Source organism: Dama dama, chromosome 15 (assembly GCF_033118175.1).
Source record: "Dama dama isolate Ldn47 chromosome 15, ASM3311817v1, whole genome shotgun sequence".
Classification (NCBI taxonomy): domain Eukaryota; kingdom Metazoa; phylum Chordata; class Mammalia; order Artiodactyla; family Cervidae; genus Dama; species Dama dama.
The window spans coordinates 80,680,693-80,701,529 of record NC_083695.1 but is presented as its reverse complement, the minus strand read 5'-3'; the positions used below and the strand labels follow the sequence as shown (position 1 = coordinate 80,701,529).

The following is a 20,837-nucleotide window of genomic DNA, read 5'->3' as shown; positions in this document are numbered from 1 at the left end:
AACAATAGCAGGTTTTATATTTTATCCCTTACCCCAGTCAGTGACTTTAGGGCAAAAGACATAAAATTCCACTCCTTTCATCCAGCCATTGGAAAGGGATCCAAAAAGAGTGCACCAAGGAGTGGGAAGAAGAGAGTCATCAGGCAGGTCAGCCCGGAGGGAGTGGATTCTGGAATGTAGTGATGAGAATTTGAAGCTCAGCCTTGCTAGATGGAGAAGGATTAAGAGGCTGAGCTGTTCTGGCCCGGCGTGGGCACAGGCAGCCCCAAGAGGCCTTGGGGAGCTGAGCCTGTTGGCAGCATAGTGCTGGGAAAGCACCTATTGCAGACAAGTGGCTGCGGGCTTATGGCAGGGTCTGTGGACCCACAGCCAGTCTATAAACCTAGGCACCTGAGACTTGCCAGTCCTGATGGGCTGGCAGTCAAGGGGCTTTTACTGAGTTCCTGCTCACAAGATCCTGTAGGCTATTTGGAGAGCTTAAGATCTAAAAAGATGGTTGTTGTTTTCTGATAGTAAATGAGAAATGGATCTTGGAAGTGGGAAAGTGTTAACAGGATTTCAAGAATCCTTTCAATCCTTCAGGCCTTTCAAAATGTTCTGGGAAGCCTTGATGAAGGAGAAAGGCCTTTGGGCTGGGTCTGGAAGGACCAGCTGGGTCTCTGCAGGGGGACAGGAGCTTGGGGAAGGAAGCAGGAAGTACTCTCAGCTTCCAGGCGCAAATGAATGATTCCTCTGCCAGGTGTCCTTATCTGGGGACTCTGAGGAACCTGCAAGGCTGTCAGTTCTGGTTCAGCTGCATTTCTGCCCAAGCCTCATCTGAGAAATGATTATCTTAGCAATCACAGGAAGAGTCAGCAGGAAAAAAAAGAAACTCAAGAAGTGAAACCAAGATCAAGACGCTGACCACTGCCCAGGCACCATAATTCAGGCACATTTCGGGGGTTCTGTACAACTTCAGGTGACACGGTGTTGGGACTACCCGGGGAGAAGGGGCATCTGAGCCCGAACACAAGCAGCTGGAGGAAGAACTCTCGCTGGACACTGAGCTTGGGTGCTGGTGCCACCTGCCAGCCGCTGGTCTGCTTTGGTTGGTACTGGTACCGCTCTGGGTTCTGGCATCCTGAATGCTGGATTTGCTGGTGATTCCCCATTTCCAAACAGCCCTGAAATGTTCTGCATCAATGGACTGGGAATCTGGGCAGAAGTTAGGAGACAGAAGGGCCTGGAGATGGGCTGGGGCAAGCATTAGGAAAGACAGCGTGGGGAGAGGAAAAGACAGAGCAAGGATGCATGTGTCCACCCCTCTCCTTGCCCCCTTCCTCGAAGCCTTGGCTGTCTTTATTTCTTTGAAAGTGTTGGTTGTTGGCCACTCAGTCACATCCAACTCTTAGTGACCCCGTGGACTGTAGTCCACCAGGCTCTCTCCATGGAATTTTCCAGGCAAGAATACTAGAGTGGGTTGCCATTCCCTTCTTCAGGTGATCTTACTGACCTAGGGATTGAACCCAGGTCTCTTGCATTGTAGGCAGATTCTTTACCCTCTGAGCCACCCAAATATTTATTGTTATTTATTTATTTTAAATTCTGGAGTATTTCAAACATGCTGGCCAGGAGCATCAGTCACCTGAATATTGAACAAACACTTTCTACTTCAAAATTCTAGGCCTTGGCTTCTTCAAATGCATCAACAAAACTATGAGAGGGTTGACCCCAGCCAGTGGTCCTCACTATATAATATAAAATACACTCTTGTAGCAACCACTCAGATTTAAGAAGAAATGTTATCTTCATGGCATGTTGACTCCAGAGTCTTAAAAATACAATGAAACCTACTAGGATGGGAATAATTTTTAAAAATGGAAAATAAAAAGTGTTGATGAGGGTGCAGAGAAACGGGAACCCCTATGCCTTGCTGGTGGGAATGTGAAATGGTGGAGCCTCTGCAAAAACATTTTGGGTAGTTCCTCAGAGAATTAAGCACGGAATTAACAAATCACCCAGCAGTTATACTCCTAGGTAGCTGGGTCAGAGATGGTGCTCAAATGGGACTGGCTTGGGTCCTGCCCAGTGGTGACCTTGGGCAAGTTCCAAGGTCACCATGTGTGAAATATGGGGAAATGTATATGCTGCCTGGGTGGCTGTGAGAATTAAATAGGATAATTTTATAAAGCTGGGCTCCCCTCCTCATTGCCTCAGCTAGCAATTGCCTCAGCACTTTATGATTGAAGAAACCTGGCTGGTGCCGAGAATTGGTTTAGGAATTAGGGGAGAATCAGCCCTTCTAGCTGATTCCAGACTCTTCCACCCGCACCCAGAGGCCCCAGTCCACCCCCAGCCCTGCTGAACTTGGTGGGAACACCCACCCACTACCTACCCTCCAGATTGGAGGTACTCAATTTGGTTTCAGGACTGCCTGCAACAGAACAGCCCATTAGGGATCCTGTGGTCTGTCTGGGGTGGGGTTGGTCAGAGCCCTCAGAAGGTTGAGAAGGTGCAGGAAACCAGATCCTCTGATCCTAGAGGCCAGAAACTCAATGAATTAGAATTTGAATGGGGTGGCTCCTTTGTGGAAGTTGCAAAGGGACTAAAGACATGGGGTTAAACTGCATCCGGGACTTGAACGTTCTCTGGTGACTCAGACAGTAAAGAATCTCCCTGCGATATAGGAGACCTGGGTTCAATCCATGAGTTAGGAAGATCCCCTGGAGAAGGGAATGGCTACCCACTCCAGTATTATTGCCTAGAGAATCTCATGGACAAAGGGACCTGGTGGGCTACAATCCATTGGGTTACAAACAGTTGGACACAATTGAGCCACACACACATGCAACTTGGAAAGAGGGGGATGCAGTGCTGAGCCTTCCAAAGCTCTGAATGCTACTGATGGTTTGAAGTAGTGTTTCAGTTTCATTCTTGAAAAGGGTGGTGAAGTCCCATTTTAAATTCATTCTGCATACATCTCTGATTGATTTCTGTTTGTCTAGAGGCTCTGGGATTTCCCAAGTCTCCGTAGATAAACTAGAGAGGATTTAAGAAGAGGCATTTAAAGGGCTGGAGCTGGGTGGTGGTGTGGGGGGAATGGGGAGAGGGAGCAGGCGTGAGAGATATGGAGCCCCCCGAAGCTTTCTGAGAGGACGGTGCCATTACAGGACGTGCTAACGGAGCTGGCCACCAGAGGACTGGCTGGGGTGAGGCCCTGTTAGAACCCTGGGAAAGCCAGGCTGGGGTGTGACACAGCACAGAGTTTGGAACCAGGAAACCTGAATTCTGAATCTGAGTTCTGAAAAAGAGATTACCTCACTTGGTGACTTGGGTGAGGCCCCCAAATCCTCTCATTCATAGGATGGAGATACTTGAATCCTACCTTTTGTATTTAGTGACCTCAGCTAGAGTCAGCCTCTCCCCTCTGGGAGGGTCGGCGGTGACAAAGGCCTGACGGAGGAGGGGGGCTGGACCCTCTAACCTACTGGCCCCAGCTGACAGCTGGAGTTGAAATCTGGTCAGGAGTGAGCAGTCAGCAGACTTGAGGCTGGTCTCATATTGCCAAGCTGCACAACCAGATTACCCTGGAGAACTTGAAAGGAAACCGGGGACCCAGCAATGTCCAGTTGTCTCTGCACACTGTACACGGGAGGGTGGGCGCCATGCCTGGCCATCTGCAAGATGAGGAAAGGGAGGGAGGGGGGAGAACATAAAAAAAACAAGAGGCCCCCCCATCTTGACCCAGTTCCCAGTCCCTGCTTCCCCGAGACCCCCTGAACACTATTTCCTGTCCCTTGTTCCCCGAGATGCCCACATGCTTCCTGTTTTCTGAACCCCCCATGAGCCCAGTCCACCTGGAAGAGTGGCTGAGAGAACTGAAATAATGTATGGGAGTGACTTTGAGGGCTCAGACCTGGGTCTCTAGGCCTACTCGGAGTTGCTGGGGGCCCTTCACTTTCTGCCCCCAACACCCCAATTTGCTAACACTTATCTGCATCTGATTCAAGGACGCTCATCTCTCTTCCCACTTGTTGTCCCCAGCCCCACCCCACACTCCCAACAGCAGTCCCTCTGCTACCTGGCCTCTGCTCTCTGTAGCGCCTGGTAGCAGCTGGGACCGGACAGGGGCTCAGCTAATAAATAGCTGAGGACTGACTGACTGACTTTATTTTCTGGGGCTCCAAAACCACTGCAGATGGCAACTGCAGCCATAAAATTAAAAGACGCTTGCTCCTTGGAAGAAAAGCTATAACAAACCTAGATAGCATATTAAAAAGCAGAGACATTACTTTACTGACAAAGGTCCGTATAGTCAAAGCTGTGTTTTTTCCAGTAGTCATGTATGGGTGAGAGTTGAACCATAAAGAAAGCTGAGCGCCGAATAATTGATGGTTTTGAACTGTGGTGTTGGAGAAGACACTTGAGAGTCCCTTGGACTGCAAGGAGATTCAACTAGTCCATCCTAAAGGAAATCAACCCTGAATATTCATTGGAAGGACTGATGCTGAAGCTCCAACACTTTGGACACCTGATACAAAGAACTGACTCATTGGAAAAGACCCTGATGCTGGGAGAGATTGAAGACAGGAGGAGAAGGGAATGACAGAGGATGAGATTGTTGGATGGCCTCACCGACTCAATGGACATGAGTTTGAGCAAGCTCCGGGAGTTGGTGATGGACAGGGAAGCCTGGTGTGCTGCAGTCCATGGGGTTGCAAAGAGTCAGACACGACTGAGCGACTGAACTGACTGACGGAGTAGGGACACTTGCCCCCTGGCTACCTAAGTTGCTGAAACTGCAGGGTCTGCCTTGGCCCTTCCATCTCCCTCAAGCCCTGCACTCAGGCACAGAGCCCTGGCCTTGAACTTCTGCCTGTTTCTGCCCCGGTCCTCACATTCAGGTTTCTGCCACCCCAGTGACTTCTCACCTGGCTGGTACGACGGCTTCCTACACTCCACCCTCCACTCAGCTGCCCAGGAAATCTCGGACACCTTCACTTTTCAGGGCTGCCCAATCCTCTTAACTTTCAGATCACTCCGTGTTCTGGATCCTGGAGCAGGCCTGTGCCCACCCCTCTAGCCTCACCTTCTCCACTCCTGGGGTCTTCCTTTTGGCTTCAGCAGCACATAACTATTGGACCCTTAAAATGGCTCCCCGCTTTCTCCCTGGAAGGCTGCAGTCACTCTGCCTCTCCTGTCACCAAACTAGCTCTAACTCATCTTTTAAGACTCAGCTCAGACATTTCCTCTTCTAGAAGGTTTAGGAGGCTTCTCCAGGCGGAATCAGGGCCCTCCATTGGATTCCCAGAATCCCTTGTGCTTGGGTCTAACCAGAGCCCTTACCTGGCTGGGCCGTTTTTATTCCCTGATCTAAGACTTCCCAAGACAGTGACAGACAGCCTGGTACTTCGTCAAGCACCAGGAAAGTTTTGTGGATAAACATCTAGAAGCAGACCACCTGGGCTTAATGTCTGCTGGGCTCTCTTTTAGCTGTGTGACTTTGGGCAAGCTGTTTAACCTCTGTAAGCCTCAATTTCTTCACCTACATGGTAGAAATAAAACTACTACTCAGATCACAGGCTTATAGCAAAAATGAAAGGCTATGCATGTACAGCCCTTAGCGTCCCATGCCTGGCCTGCGAGGATAGGTCCATGGATGCCATGGAGAATTTGAGCTGCTAATGGAACCCAGAAAAACATTTCTAAGACTGCTGGGGCAGAAGGTCTCGACACATCAGGGCTAACTCTGCTGTTCCAAGAAGGAATTAGGAAGTCTTTTGGAAAACAGCGGCAGCAGCAACAAATCTTCCTTAAGTGTTCCTTCGAGGAAGTCGGGGGAGACTTGTTGCAAAACCAGGCGTTCGGCACAAACTGTTATTGAATTTTAAAGTGAAAATGGAAGTTTAAAAGAATACATGGATCTTCCTCAGGGGCCGGTGGGGAGGACATGGGCCTGTTGATGGAGGGACCAATGGTCAAAAAAAGGTAAAAGACGGGAAGTGTGCGGCTTCCTGGCAGCAGTGGTGGAGTTAGAGCCAAGACTGGGCTCCTAAGGAATAGATGCTGCCCCTCGGGGCGGTCCGCGCTTAGCCTGTCCAGGAACGCTGCTCTCCGGGATTTATCTAGGCGGCTCTATAAATTCTAGTCCTGGGAGAACCTGGCACAAGGCGCCCAGGTAACCTGGACTGGGGTAGAAGACAGCAAGTAGACGTCTTTGCGATCGGCTGCCCAGAAATTCTGCGAGAGAGTAGCAGCAAGTCCTGAAGAACTGGGGTCGGACTCGGATGCCCCTACCCCCCTCCCCATGTCCCACCTCGAGAAATGCCAAGGACAAAAGTGCGCGGACCCAGGGGTCAAACGGGGGATGGGGGGTGTTCTAGGTACCGCTCAGCCTCCCGACTCAGACCTCAGTCTCCACCTCCTAGTAGTGGGTTCGCAGCCTGGTGGTTGGAAGAAGAGCTCCCATGAGCCGCCCGAGCCCGCCCCTCCCGGGGGCCTCCCCCAGGGTTTGGTCAAGTCTCGGAGCCCGGACGTGAAGCAGCTGGCGCGGGAGCGGGGCTCCGGGCGCGAGCGGACTCGATAGCTGACGGTCCGCCGGGGCCGGCAGCGGAGTTCCCCCGCGGGGGCGACGCGCCGGGCGGGGACCGGGTCCCGGGCCGGGCGCGGCAGCCGCGCCAGGAGGTCCGGGCGTGAGCGTGACCTCACGGGGAGGGGCCAGCGCGGCGGCCCTGGGCTTGGAGCCGAGCGCCGAGAGCGCAGCGCCGCCCGAGCCGAGCCGCGAGGAGCGCACGCCGCGGCCCCGATGGAGCGGTTCAAAGGTGAGGACGCGGGGTCCCGGGGCTGCGCGCCCCCAACCCCTTCCCGCACCGCACGGCGCTAGAAAGCAGGGCCGAGGATAGCGGGGGCCGTCACCGGGTGCGCCTCGCGTTCCTCTGGGGCTCAGGTGAGCCAGGCCGGCTACCCCAGCCCAGCCCTGACCTGTGCCGAAGATCTTTTGATCCTCCCAGGCGCGGAGGACGGGGGGTCGGTGTGAAGAGGCTTCTCACCTGTTGGAGGGCCGGGGGTGCACATGGAGACCCACCTTCTAAGCCCCGGGCACCCCGGAAAGATGCCAGGGACCGAGGAGTTCCCGAGTGAGGTCGGAAGAGTGAGGGGCTGCTTGGGGGGCGAAAGGGCAGGTAGTCGGGGTTTCTGAAGCGGGCACCAGCCAGAGTGGAGGGCTTCTTGCAGACCCCGAAAAAAAGCTTGCGAGGGGATGCGCTTGGGCAGTGGGGTGGGGTGGGGTGGGGTGGGCGCGCAGCTCGACTCCTGGCTTGGTCGGGCCACCCCAATCGTGCGGGTGCTCCGATAACTGCCTTTTCCCCAGGCAGGGGCGGGGTGCAGGGATTCGGGGCCGAGTAGGGTGCCCGGCAGGTGGAGCGCGTCCCAGCCCGAAGGCTTAGCTCCGGCGCAGCGGAGCAAGTTTCGGAGTTGGCCTGGGCCCGGGTATCTCGGCCAAACCCTCCTGGGCTGCTGGCCGGCCTGGGTTGTGTTGATTGTGCCCGGCTGGCACCCGAACTCAGAGCCCCTGCCCCCCCACCCCCCCGGGGGGGGGGGGGCGGCTGGAGTCTAGAAGCCTCCGATGGCACACGGCACATCTTTTGGTTCTGGAAAAGGTTAAAGAGCTGCCCCTTAATCGTGACGCTGTGGGGGACCCCCCTCCCCCAACTCCTTTCCTTTGGGGAAACTTCTTGCATTTTCTTGGTCTCTTTCTACCAAACCTGCAAAAGGAAGTACTGTTTCTGTATTTATTTTCTCCTGGGAAAGAGTAATATAGAAAAACGCTCAGATTCCCAAGGAATCTCTCTCCCAGTGGTTTCTCATTTCTGAACTGACATAAATTTTAGGGCTCAGCTTTGGTTCTCTAAACTAACTTGGATCTTTTGATTTTTCTCATGGTTTTTTTCTCATCTGTGTCAGCTGGTTACAGGTGAGGAAGGGTCTTTGCCAAGAGCACAGAAGACTGCTGGGGAGACAGGGTTAACTTTGCTGGCAACCTTCCTTTTTTTTTTTTTTCCCCTGTGAACCCTCCCTGGAGCCTCTCTCACATTTCTAACCGGGTGGTTTTTTTTTTTTTTTTTTGTCTCAAATTCTGCTGAGATCACGTCAGTTTTGTGCCTGGATGGCTGAATGCGTCCTTCTGTAGTCTCTGAACACTTGAGGCCACAGCCCCTCTCCTTCTAAAATGGCAGTTTGCTGCTCCCTGCCCCACTGGGCCCCCTCCGCCCTCTGGGAGGGACCCTCACAGGGAATTCGATCCTTGAGCTGTCTCTCTGAGGAACCCTTCCAGCTCAAGAGTCTGCCCTTCCTGAATTGTGTCTGCTCCTGATGGAAGGTCCAAGTTGCAAGCTACTTTCTCTCAAATCAGTATGTTAATCCTTCCGAGTTTAGGGCAAATGATAACAGTTTGGGTCTTTCCAAACGCCCAGTGATTATCAGAAGGTTTTTGTCTTAATAGCTTTTGACTTGGCCCTTAACCTGAGGAAGTCTTTTTAGTTATCTTTTTCTCTTGGGAGTTTAAAATCCTCCCACCCTCAAAGATCCCTGAATGGTTTATGCCAGCTGAAGGAAATTTTAGTTGCCAGTTCAAAGTGTTTATGTTTTGGGTAACGCATGCATCGGTTTCCTCATTTTGCAGTAAATCAAGCACAGCCAGTGATAAGGGAATACACTTGAGAATTATCAGGATTGCAGGGGGCTCATTTAGTGTTTGATTCTGGAGAAAATTCTCCAAGGTTCTCTAGTGAATGCTACTAATCTGTTTACTGCACCTTTCAGCTAAGGAATCTGGGAATTTCCCTGCCCCGCCTTGCCAGAGATTGTAGAAATCCCCATTCACTGAAAAAGCTGAGTTGTATGTTGAACAGTCTCTGAATTGAAAGGTTGACCTGTACAAAATTAAGTTTTGTTGTTGTTGTTCAGTTGTTAAGTCCCGTCCAATTCTTTGTGACCCCATGGACTGCAGCATGCCAGGCTTCCCTGTCCTTCACTATCTCCCAGAGTTTGCTCAAATTAATGTCCATTGCATCCATTGGATGTCAGTGATGCCATCCAACCACCTCATCCTCTGTTGTCCAATTCTTCTGTTGCCTTCAATCTTTCCTGACATCAGGGTTTTTACCAATGAGTTGGCTCCTCGCATCAGGTGGCCAAAGTATTGGAGCTTCAGCATCAGTTCTTTCAATGTATATTCAGAGTTGATTTCCTATAGGATTGATTAGATTGATCTCCTTGCAGTTCAAGGGACAAGGGACTCTCAAAAGTATTCTCCCGCACCACAATTTGAAAGCATCAGTTCTTTGGCGCTCAACCTTCTTCATGGTCTGACTCTCACATTGGTACATGACTACTGGAAAAGCCACAGCTTAGACAATGTGGACCTTTGTCAGCAAAATGATGTCTTTGCTTTTTAATACATTGTCTAGATTTGACATAGCTTTTTTCCCAAGGAGCAAGTGTCTTAATTTCATGGTGGCAGTGACTGTCCGCAGTGATTTTGGAGCCCAAGGAAATAAAATCTATCACTGCTTCCAGTTTTCCCCTTTTACTTGCCATGAAGTGATGGGACAGGATACCATTATCTTAGTTTTTTAAATGTTGAGTTTTCAGCTGGCTTTTTCACTTTCCTCTTTCCCCCTCATCAAGAGGCTCTTTAGTTCCCCCTTCACTTTCTGCCCTTACAGTGGTGTCATCTGCATATCTGAGGTTCTTATTTCTCTGAGCAATATTGATTCCAGCTTGTGATTTATTCAGCTCTGTATTTTGCATGATGTAATCTGCATGTAAGTTAAACAAACAGGGTCACCATATACAGCCTTGTCATACTTCGTTCCCAATTTTGAACCAGTCAGTTGTTCCATGTAAGGCTCTAACAGTTGCTTCTTGACCCACATACAGGTTTCTCAGGAGACAGGTAAGGTGATCTGGTATTCCTACCTCTTTAAGACTTTGTTGTGATCCACACAGTCATAAACTTTTATGTAGTCAATGAAGCAGGGGTAGGTATTTTTCTGGAATTTCTTTGCATTCTCTGTGATCCAGCGAATGTTGGCATTTGATCTCTGGTTCTTCTGCCTTTCCTAAACCCACTTTGTACATCTGGAAGTTCTCATTTCATGTACTACTGAAGCCTATCTTAAAGGATTTTGAGCATGACCTTACTAGCATGTGAAATGAGTGCACTTTTACAGTAGTTTAAACATTTTTTGGCACTGCCCTTCTTTGGGATTGGAATGAAAACTGACCTTTTCCAGTCCTGTGGCCACTGCTGAGTTTTTCCAAATTTGCTGACCTATTGAGTGTGGCACTTTAACAACATCATTTTTTAGGATTTGAAATAGCTCAGCTGTAATTCCATTACCTCCACTAGCTTTGTTTGCAGTAATGCAAACAAAAAATCTCAAAAATGATAAAATGATCTTGGTTCATTTCCAAGGCAAACCATTCAGCATCACAGTAATCCAAGTCTGTGCTCCAATTACTGATACTGAAGAAGCTGAAGTTGACTGGTTCTATGAAGACCTACAAGACCTTCTAGAACTAACACCAGAAAAAGATGTCTTTTTCATCATAAGGGATTGGAATGCTAATGTAGAAAGTCAAGAGATACTGGGAGTAACAGGCAAGTTTGGCCTTGGAGTACAACATGAAGCATGGCAAAGGTTAACAGAATTTTGTCAAGAGAACGCACTGGTCATAGCAAACATGCTTTTCCAACAACACAAGAGATGACTCTCTACATGGACATCACAAAATGGTCAGTACCAAAATCAGATTGATTATATTCTTTGCAGTAGAAGATGGAGAAGCTCTATATAGTCAGCAAAAACAAGGCCTGGAACTGACTGTGACTCAGATCATCAGCTCCTTATTGCAAAATTTAGACTTCAATTGAAGAAAGTAGAGAAAACCACTAGTCCATTCAGGTATGACTTAAATCCCTTATTATTATTATACAGTGGAGGTAACGAATTGAGTCAAGGGATTAGCTCTGATAGACAGAGTGCCTGAAGAACTATGGACAGAGGATTATAACATTGTACAGGAGGCAGTGACCAAAACCATCCCAAAGAAAAAAATGCAAGAAGGCAAAGTGATTGTCCAAGGAGACTTTACAAATAGCTGAGGAAAGAAGAGAAGCAAGGGCAGGGGAGATAGGGAAAGATATACCCAACTGAATGCAGAGTTCCAGAGAATAGCAAGGAGAGATAAGAAGGCCTTCTTAAATGAACAATGCAAGGAAGTAGAGGAAAACAATAGAATAGGAAAGACTAGAGATCTCTTCAAGAAAACTAGAGATACCAAGAGAACATTTCATGCAAAGATGGGCTCAGTAAAGGACAGAAATGGTATGGACCTAACAGAATCAGAAGAGATCAAGAAGAGGTGGCAAGAATACACAGAAGAACTGTACATAAAGGTCTTAATGACCATGCTAACCACGATGGTTTGGTCACTTATCTAGAGCTAGACATCCTGGATTGTGAAGTCAAATGGGCCTTAGGAAGCATTACTGCAAACAAAGTAAATTTAAGTATGTTGGTCCCAATCTTCCATTAACCAGTGCAACCTCTAGTATCTGAGTCTCCTCTTGCCTGTCAGAGATTGAGGACCTTTTTCTTTCAAAGGTAAGATTGAATAATTATGAAATGACTATGCACAGGGTGGTTTTAACAGCAAAATTAAATTGAAGTGCAAGATGTACTTGGAGTCTCAGAACATTTGTAAAAATTGTAAAGAATTGTTTGTGATACTTTTAAGAATAGGTAAACTGCCTCATCACCATCTCCAGAATCTCAAAATGTTTTCTTTCATTTGTAAATCTCACAAATCAGTCAGTGCAGGAGAAACTGTTTTCCATATTCCCCAGTCTGCATGTTACATATTGTGCATCTCCAAAACTAGCCTATCATTTTTAGGCTCTGGGCTGATTTTTCCATTGTTTCTTAAGATGTAAAGAGATGTCTGGAGGTAAAGAGTCATTGGAATATCACCTGGTGTATAATGCAGAAATACTTCCAGGCTTTTTCCTCATCCTTTCTAAGTCATTCCGCTAGACAGCCATGGTTCTCCTAAGCAAAACCAAGGTGGTAGAGGAAGGAGTATGTGGGGGTGTCTTCCTCAGAGAGGTAGAGCTTTTATAAGAGTTGTCCTAGAAAGTGATGGTAGAATTGCTGTATTTTGCATGTGAATTTCTTTGGTATTGTCTAAGCTGTGCTAAGCCCTACGGGATACTTTGAGATGGTTCCCATCCTTGGATGTTTACATATTTATGAACCTCATAAGAGCATCCTTGTGTCCCTGTGGGTGAGCCTATTGGCTGAACTCGCACCATGTGGTCAAGGATTCCAGTTCCTACTGCTCTTCCAGCTGGTGAGCGTGTCCAGGGCCAAATGTGACTGACCTACTATCTGTGGATTGCACTTGGAAGTCCATGCCAAAGCTTCCTGAAATTGCATCACACTTGAAGCCATACATGCACAGTTGAGATAGTCACTTTAATTTGGATCACAATAATTGGTCAAAAGTGTATCATACCTTTCCTGTGTTCTTTGGTTTGTGAGTCAGATCACCTGATTGCCAGGAGAGGGCACTTAATTCTTGGGCACTGGAAGATAGAGATGAGCTGTAAAGAGTCAAGCCAGTAAAACTACTTGAAAGCTTATGTGGGAATCATGTGATCTGTGGCCAGGGAAGGTCTGAAAAAGGAAATCTAATTAAAAAGGATGAACAGATTGATAGTGTTTGTTTCACCTTCAGAAGCATCATCTGAATTTGTTGTTCTTCCTTGTTGAGGAGCTTAGGTTTTTCCAGTTGAATTTCTACTTAAGGCAGAGGGTCTTAACTTTAGACACATGTTGGAGATATTCAGGGAGCCTTAAAAAATATGACCCCCCATCCAAGACATTCTGGGAGAAGGAAATGGCAATCCCCTCCAGTATTCTTGCCTGAAAAATTCCATTGACAGAAGTACCTGGTGCGCTATGGTCCATGGGATTGCAGAGTCAGACACTGAATGTGCACATGCATACACACACACACACACACATACAACATTCTGATTTAATTGGCTTAAGGGTTCAGCTTAGGTGGTGTGTTTTTTAAAGCTCTGGGTGATTCTAAGGTGTAGCCAAAACAACGAGAGCCTTTGGAAAAAAGTATATAACACTTTCCTCACCTGGAAAATTAAGAGCAAGTGTGGACTGAAACAGTTACCTCTTCCATAGTTACATGATGTGGTTTAACCAAATCTTGTGATGGTGCAGAAATCTAACATAATTGCTCAAAGCTTTTAAAGGCTTTAAAAGGCTGTGGGAAAGCTACTGAAGAACAATCTCCGATGTGATGCTTCCGAATCCTAAGCTCAGGGTTTGCTCATGATTGTACTTGACCTTGAACCCTCCTGACTTTGAAGCTCTTTGTGTGGGAGCCCTCAATGCTTTGGCAATGAAGTGGTCTGAAACAAATCCTGAGAGGTCACCTTTGGTGCTGAAAGGCCAGGAGTGGTGGGGGGAATTCTGCTCTGGGACCCCTGCCCTTTACAGAAGGGGCGAGAGCTCTCGGAACTGGGCTGGTTCCAAGCCCCATTAAAGGGCAAGAAGGGCCAAGGAGCTTCAAAGCTGAGGAAGCTGTGCCAGTTTTCTTCCAAATCCCTTTAACGATGGGAAGCGTTTCTCTAAAGACTTCTGTCATCCAGAGATGGGAGGCTTTCCCCAAGCTGAGGGAAGATGGCACTTCTTCCCAGAGCCCAGACGGAAATGGGAGGGAGAACAGTCAGGATGCAAGGAAGAGGCAGCTCTTTGGGAACCTGGAGCCCCACGGGTCCTGCTTGGCTGGGTGAGTCACTCCCCAGGCCTCAGTATCCCCTTCTAGGAAACAGTCTCCAGCATTTGCCCATCCGGTTTTCCGAGCACTCTTCAGTGCTTGCTCTGTGGTCGCTGAGGAATCTCTGGAGGGTGAATGTGCCCTGGGGAGGGGAGGGAAGTGAGAGAGGGAATGTGGGCAGCCCAGTAAACGTCAGTTTAGGATTGTGATTCTTATAAATAAAACCAATTTCCTGTTGAGAGAGGAGCACGGCAGCCTTGGTGGGAAAGAGGATGCTATCAGCTGTGCGAGGAATTTGTGGCTTAAGGACTTTTGTGTGAACGTGTCTCCGGAGCCCGGAGCCTCTCTAAGACGTGGGATTATTTGCTCCTATTTGAGAGACAGGTCCACTGAGATGAAAGAGATTAACTCAGAAAGTCAGAACCCAGATAAGAGATCCCCGAGAAATGAGTTTCTAAAGGGTAGATTCCTGTTCTAATAACAGCAAGGGCTTATTGAGAAAGAAGAGCTCAGAACAATTTCAGGCTCTTTCCTTATCAGTGTCCTCTTAGCCAGGAAGTGATTAAGCCACTCAGGGAAACTCTTCTGTCTTCAGGCCCACATGCCGCCCCTTCCAGGAAGCCTTCCCTGAGTTGCTCTCTGTTCCCTCACTATTTTAGGTACAGCACATCACAAGTGCTCAGAAACTATTTGTTGAATTCAAGTCACATTGTCTTATCATTATATGTCTCTATGTCTGTCTGCCTGGAAACCCATTCAAAACACGGCTGTCTCTCTCCTCCAAGGATGGCTCCCACTCAGCCCTAGTACACCGCCAGGTGACATAGTAAGTGTCTGGGACATGACGGGGGAATGAGCGAAGGAATGAATTCCAGGCTGCAGGAGCCCTGGGCACCAAGGGAAATGAGGCGTGATCTCAAAGCCAGATTCCAGACGTGGAGCTTGCAGGCCTGCAGTGGCCGCCCGTGGCTTTCTCGACTTGAGCCTGTTTCTGTCTGTTCCAGCACAGGGGTGTTGCTGTCTGGTGGTGCAGAGAAGGATGCTGCAGGCTTCTGCTTGTGAGTACGAGCCTGCCTGTGCCCCCTGCAGCAGCTCACCCGGCCTCCAGGGCTCCCGAGGGCACAGACCTGGCTCTGCCCATGCTCTGGACCGATTTCTGAGGGGTGCTGGGGAGCTGGGCACGGGCCTGGGCACTCTGGGGCTCAGGGTTCTAATCTGGCCTTGGCCACTAACTCACTGTGCGACCTTGGGCAAGTCAATTAATCCCTCTTAGCCTTGCTTCCTCATCTGTATGAATGAGGATAAAGATTACTAACTGCTGCTTGGTGGAATAACTTGTAATAGCTGCTGTGCTATACTTGTAAGGGGCAATTTTATATTAATTCAAGGGAGCAGATACCCGGAAACCTCTGACATGGTTCTGACCCCTCCAGTTCCTGCCTTCTTTGGGGGCGCTGGGTGGTCCTCACAGTTAATTTGGTACCAGCTGTGCCCCTCATGCTTCTGGAAAATCTGAGCTAGGGATGCTTAGTCTGTTCCCAGGCAGCCTGGCTTCTCAGAGCAGCTATGTAATTCCCTCGAGGTCAGCTGGAAGGGCAAGGAATTCCTCTGCTGTCTCACTAAGTTTATATAGGAGAGGCCCTTGCATTCTAACAAGAACTTCAAGCTCTTTACTAATTTTCTGTCGCTTGACTCTCACCTTCTCCCTGAAAGTGAAAGTCGCTCAGTGGTGTCTGACTCTTTGTGACCCCCTGGACTGTAGCCCACCAGGCTCCTCTGTTCATGGAATTCTCCAGGCAAGAGCACTGGAGTAGGTTGCCATGCCCTCCTCCAGGGAATCATCCTGACCCAGGATCGAACCTGCGTCTCCCAAATTGCAGGCAGATTCTTTACCATCTGAGCCACCAGGGAAGCCCTTGGTCTCAAACTAATGAAAAACTCCACTCAAAGGGAGGAGTAAGGAGAATGCATAGAAAAAGTCAAGAACATGCATTGCATTACCATGGACGCACTGTACTGGTTATAAACCAGATGAGCCCAGCATATTCTCATGTCCTGTCTCTCTGCAGGCCTTAAATATCGGCCGGAGAGGGCGAGGGGGCAGTGGTGCTGACAGCAGCAGAAGCCCTGTGCTGTTTTTCTCCTAAACACATCCCTGAGCTCTTCTCACTTCCTTGAGCCCCTCTCTTGGACTTCAGAGACAGCAACAGGCCTATTGAGTGTGGTCAGATCGGTCCCAGCATATTGCCAATTGACTGCCTGCTCCTGATTCAGTGGGGGAAGGATGGTTGGCTGTCAGCTCTGAGAGAGCAACCTTCTGCTCCCAGGAGGAATCTGAGCGGGGCCATGTGCATTCCTGCCCTTGGAGGTGGCTTTCCCAAGGAGGGTGACCAGCTGTCGCAGTTTACCCAGGACTTTACGGGTTTTGCCACTGAAAGTGCCACGTCCCAGGAAATCCCTCAGTCTCGGACAGACTGGAGTTGGTGGGTCAGGTCACCTTGTTCCCAAGCCTCAGCTTTGTTAAAAGGCTAAACCAAACGTGGTTACTCCACAGCAAAGATGAACAGAGCCAGTTATTTCATCTCTTTGATAAAAAGCAAAAGTCCAGAGCTTAAAAACCAGCACTTGGTAACTTAGTTTGTAGCTGCATGATACCACCGGTGTCCTAAGAAAGAGAAGCCAGACTTGAAAAGCCTACACACTGTGTGATTCCATTTGTGTGACTTTCTGGAAAAGGCCAAACTGTCCGAAAGGAAAACAGGTCAGTAGTTGCTAGGGCTGGGACAAAGGCTTCACCACAAAGGAGCTTGAAGGAAATTTCTAAAATGATAGAAATCTTCATTTCTTGAATCTGTATGGCAGTGTTGGTTCTATAGTTCTAGAACTGTGCAGTCAACAGGGCAGTTTTGTTTTCGCCCTTTGTGTAAATTATACCTCCAGAAAGCTGACTTAAAACAAACCCTAGCCATTTATGACACTGTGGATAAGATGAAGAATCCATTGAGCATGTGGTTAGCTGTCATGGGTTGTAAATAGAATCTGAGGTCTTGGTGTGGTCGTGCCTGCAGCCATCTGGAGGTGCAGCAGAAGGTGAAGAATTCTGATACAAAATGACTACTTGATGGTAACTTCCATGCAAGAGACTTATCTGTGAGGCACAACCAGGGTGATGGTGGAAGCTCTTCTTCTATTGAGAGAAAAGGAAAAACCCAGGCAACAGATGTGCCCAGGAAGGTCATGGAATATTGAAGCGTTCGCTCCGGGTTCCCACCCTGGGAACTCTTCTCCTACACACACATGGCTCTAATGTATTAACTTTGGCAGCCTTTCTGCTGCAAGTTTGTTTTTTTTTTTCACCAATAAAGTTATTGAATTGGAATTGAGTACCCAAGTCTGCACCATAATTATTTCCCGGCCAACCTTTTGTTTTTGGCAGTCCTGCGTGTCTATGCTAGATAGGATTGATTCTGAGGAGGGAGAATGCACAATTTAGCAAATTAACGCACCTAGCCTCGTGCCAGGTAAGGGGTTAGAAAGATAACCCCTTGTTGGAAACAAGCCGTCTTGTTTCCAACAAGACTTAGCGACTGAACAACAACAACAACTCTTGTTTCCAAGCAGGGAAAAACCTTGTGAGGCATAACCAGCACTAGTCCTTGCTCACCAGCCCAGGAGGCGGGGTATGGAATCCCACAAAAATAAGCAAGTATTAATCTGGTGGCCCTAATGGAATCCGAAGAGCTTAGTGGTTTCCCATTTCTTAAAAACTCAAACCCCAAGTCGAATTGGCTTGCTTTTCAGGTGGACGGTGTCTGGCTCTATGACCCCGGTAGCTGACTCTGTGTCTTCTCCTTTTTGTTAAGTACAGCGGGTTGGAAGGCTGTAGAACCTTCATCCATGAGGACCCTGTGGGCCCAGATGACTTTCAACCATGAATCACGCTGTAGAATTTCACACATGCAACTCTTCTTAATCATAAGTGTGTCCAGGACGCTAATTACCCACAGAGGCTGTTCCACCTGTTCTTAGGGGTATTTAGGAAGAATTCCTGAATAATAAACAGAATAATAATCAAATAATTGCAGTCATTCATCCTAATGGTCTCAACTGTGTTGGAGGACACTAGTGAGGGTGGGAAAGAGGCAGGAAATATTTGTGCATATTTGCAGTGAGTCTTCCCTGATACGTTGTCAGGCCTGGCTTGTGGTGAGCTTTGCAGCTGCCCAAGGGCTCACTTCTAGGTTGAGTGCAAACATGAGTATTAGTCTGAGTTCTGCAGAGAAACTGGGAATGCATGGGTGGGGAATTTCCAGATACTTCCTTACCTGAACTGCAAAGTGTTACCACCATCTCCCTGGGCTACCTTGGCATGCTGGCATTTTTGGGGGTTCTGTCTTAGCCTTTCTCTTAGACCAAATGGGAATCCTGCCACTTCCTTCCATCCTCCATACCCCCCTTCCTCTCTCCCAGTTTTTACACAACAGGATTTATTCATGTTAACTGTATTCAAGTCCCCAGATGGGGGAGAAAAAAGATTGTGTTGAATGAGCTTATTGTTTGGAGACTTCACTGACTTCTTTTATTTAATACCCAAAGTCCTAGAACATATTGAGCTGATTTACTAAAATTCAAATACGGGCCTTTAGGAAGGAACTCGGAGGGTGCTGGATGTCCCTCATAGCAGGGCTAGGACCTATTGGGTGGAGGGTTTGCCGGGGACATCCTGTCTTCATCTTCATGCTCTTGGGTCTCCTTAGGGGCAAATATTCCCATTTATAATCCCGGATTTCTTATGAGCCTGAGATGATCACCACCCTACTGCCCTTTGCATTGTTGGACCTTTTGTGGTATCCCCTTCTAGCACTTTTTTTTGGACACAGTGAAGATGGTCACCACCACTAGATACTTCCATCAGCAGAGCCACCCCGCACCGTGGCTTCTGCTTGACAGTTTCCTGCACCAGTGGAAGGAAATGAAGGGTGGTGGTGTGGCACAGCTTGGGCAGAAGCACCAAGTGTCAGACAGCCTATGACTTAAATGCCTGATGCAGCGGAGCTGGCCTGTGACCGTCAGGGCAGAGTTGGATGGCATGTCTTTCGGCATGTTTCGGAGATGGGGGTCTCTGTGAGGGATTTTGCTGGAGCTGTGGCTGAGGGTCATGGTGTGTCTGCCAGTCCAGTGTGGTTGCCTAGGTTCAGTGATAGTGGGGTGTCTGGAGCCCTTGAGGGTTTCCTGAGAGTCCCGCGGTACCAGAGCTGGGCTGAGACTCGTGTCTCACTGGAGACAGTGGAAGTCTTTCCCTGGTCCCAGTCAGTAACATCCCAGATGCCCTGAAAGTTAGACTGTGGCCAGGCAGGTCGGGTTGAGGACAACACCATCACAGGCCAGTGTGAGAGCCTTTGGCCCTGCAGGACCCCTCCTGGGTGCACACAGCCTCACACCTGCTCCTGTACATTCAACCTTCTCTGCCCCTCTCCCTCTATTTTTCTCCACATCACCCCCACTCTCTTCTTTCACTCTTTTTATTCTCTTTCTCTTGACTTTTTCACTTTTTTTTTCCCTCTATGAGTTCTGTTCAGGTCTCCTGTATCTTTAGAAAAGGGATCTTCCCCGTGAGCCTAAGGTCAGAAAGCCCCAGAAAGAGAGCTTTGCCTTGGTCCCAGGTCTCTGCTCTCATTTCTAGCAGCCAAGGCTGGAATCCCAGGCTTCGCTGGGGGTGGAGGGGGGAGCTGATGACCTCAGAGGCAGGATGGGAAGTGGGGCACGTTCCCAGCCCATCAAGGAGCATCTCATTCCTTCTAGGAAGAGGAGGCCTGAGTGAAATCTGTTCCGTGCAGTCCCTAACTGCTTCATCAGGCCCTAGAGAGTGTCGCTGCACCCTGCCTGCAGCAGAGAAGGCCCCCTTTCCCAGCCCTAGTGGTCCAGCCACTTGCTGACCCATCCCACCTGACCTGGTGCAAGTTAACGTGACTGGTCATGATGACTAGGGTTCCCAGGAGAGTTCTCACCCTCTCTCTGTGGGTCCTTAAACAGCCCCGTGACCTGCTAACCTTCGAGGGGTGGAAGAAACAGTCAGCCCTGGGTGGGGCTCCTCCCACTGCCATCCCAGGCTCCCTGAAAATGAACATCAGAGCAGGGCCTGGCATCCGCACAGGGAGAGCATGGGAACATCACCACAGTTTGGATAAATGTTCCAAACATGAAGGCTCAGCATTGAACTAAAATAATTTTTTCCCATTGACCTCCTGGCTTCCCCATGGGCAAGCATCCATCTCCCGCCCATCTGATGCTGGTTTGGTGTATGTAATTGTAAACAGTTCAGGCTGGGAGCGAACCTCTGAGAGGAGTTATGGGATGCAGGTGTTGCTCCCGGCTGGCCACGCACCGATTCCCTGGAGAGTGGAGAAGGTCGTCTTGTTCTCCGAGGGAGAATCGAGTCTGTTGCTTTTGAGATCAAATCCTCTGGAAGCAAGACTCCTTCCCATGCCTTCACCTCCCAGGTCTCCACTCAGGATTGAAAGAGGCTGGGGGAGGGGCTCTTTCATAAGTGAGTAGGCTTTCTACTCATCTGACCCTGAGGTGAGGGCCCCAAGTCTGCAGGGAGGCACTGACGTGATGCTGTGGATGAGAGGAGCAGAGATAAAGGCCCCCATTCTATGTGTGAAAACCGGGGCCCCACTAACCAGGGCAAGTTTCAGGTCAGTTTCAGCCTTGTTTCTCAAGTGCAGCTGGACTCCTGACGCAGGCTTGGCAACTGGCAGGCAGGAGCCTCTTGTTCTAAGCAGGAGGCCTCTAAAGTGTGTGTAGGTGGCTTTGGGCACTTGGTTACCTCCCTGGCCCTAGAAGGACAATTGGAAGTCAGAGCAGGGGCTGTGTTAGAGGACACCTTAGGTCTGTTGGAGAATGTGGGGGGGCACTAATGTTGGGGGTCTGGCTTCCCCCCTCTTTGCACCCTTGCAGCTCTTAACATACGTATCAACTGGGGAGAGAAG

The 20,837-nt window shown here is 49.0% G+C and overlaps 1 protein-coding gene across 1 annotated transcript in view; it reads left to right on the top strand.

Annotated features, from left to right (window-relative positions):
• Nucleotides 1-6,677: 6,677 nt before the first annotated feature.
• The window catches only part of AFAP1L2 (actin filament associated protein 1 like 2), a 114,997-nt gene continuing 100,837 nt past the window's right edge, over nt 6,678-20,837 (top strand). Inside the window, exon 1 of the mRNA XM_061162730.1 lies at nt 6,678-6,800. Coding sequence (XP_061018713.1) covers nt 6,785-6,800 — 16 coding nt within the window. The 5' untranslated portion in view covers nt 6,678-6,784. The remainder of the gene's footprint in view (nt 6,801-20,837) is intronic.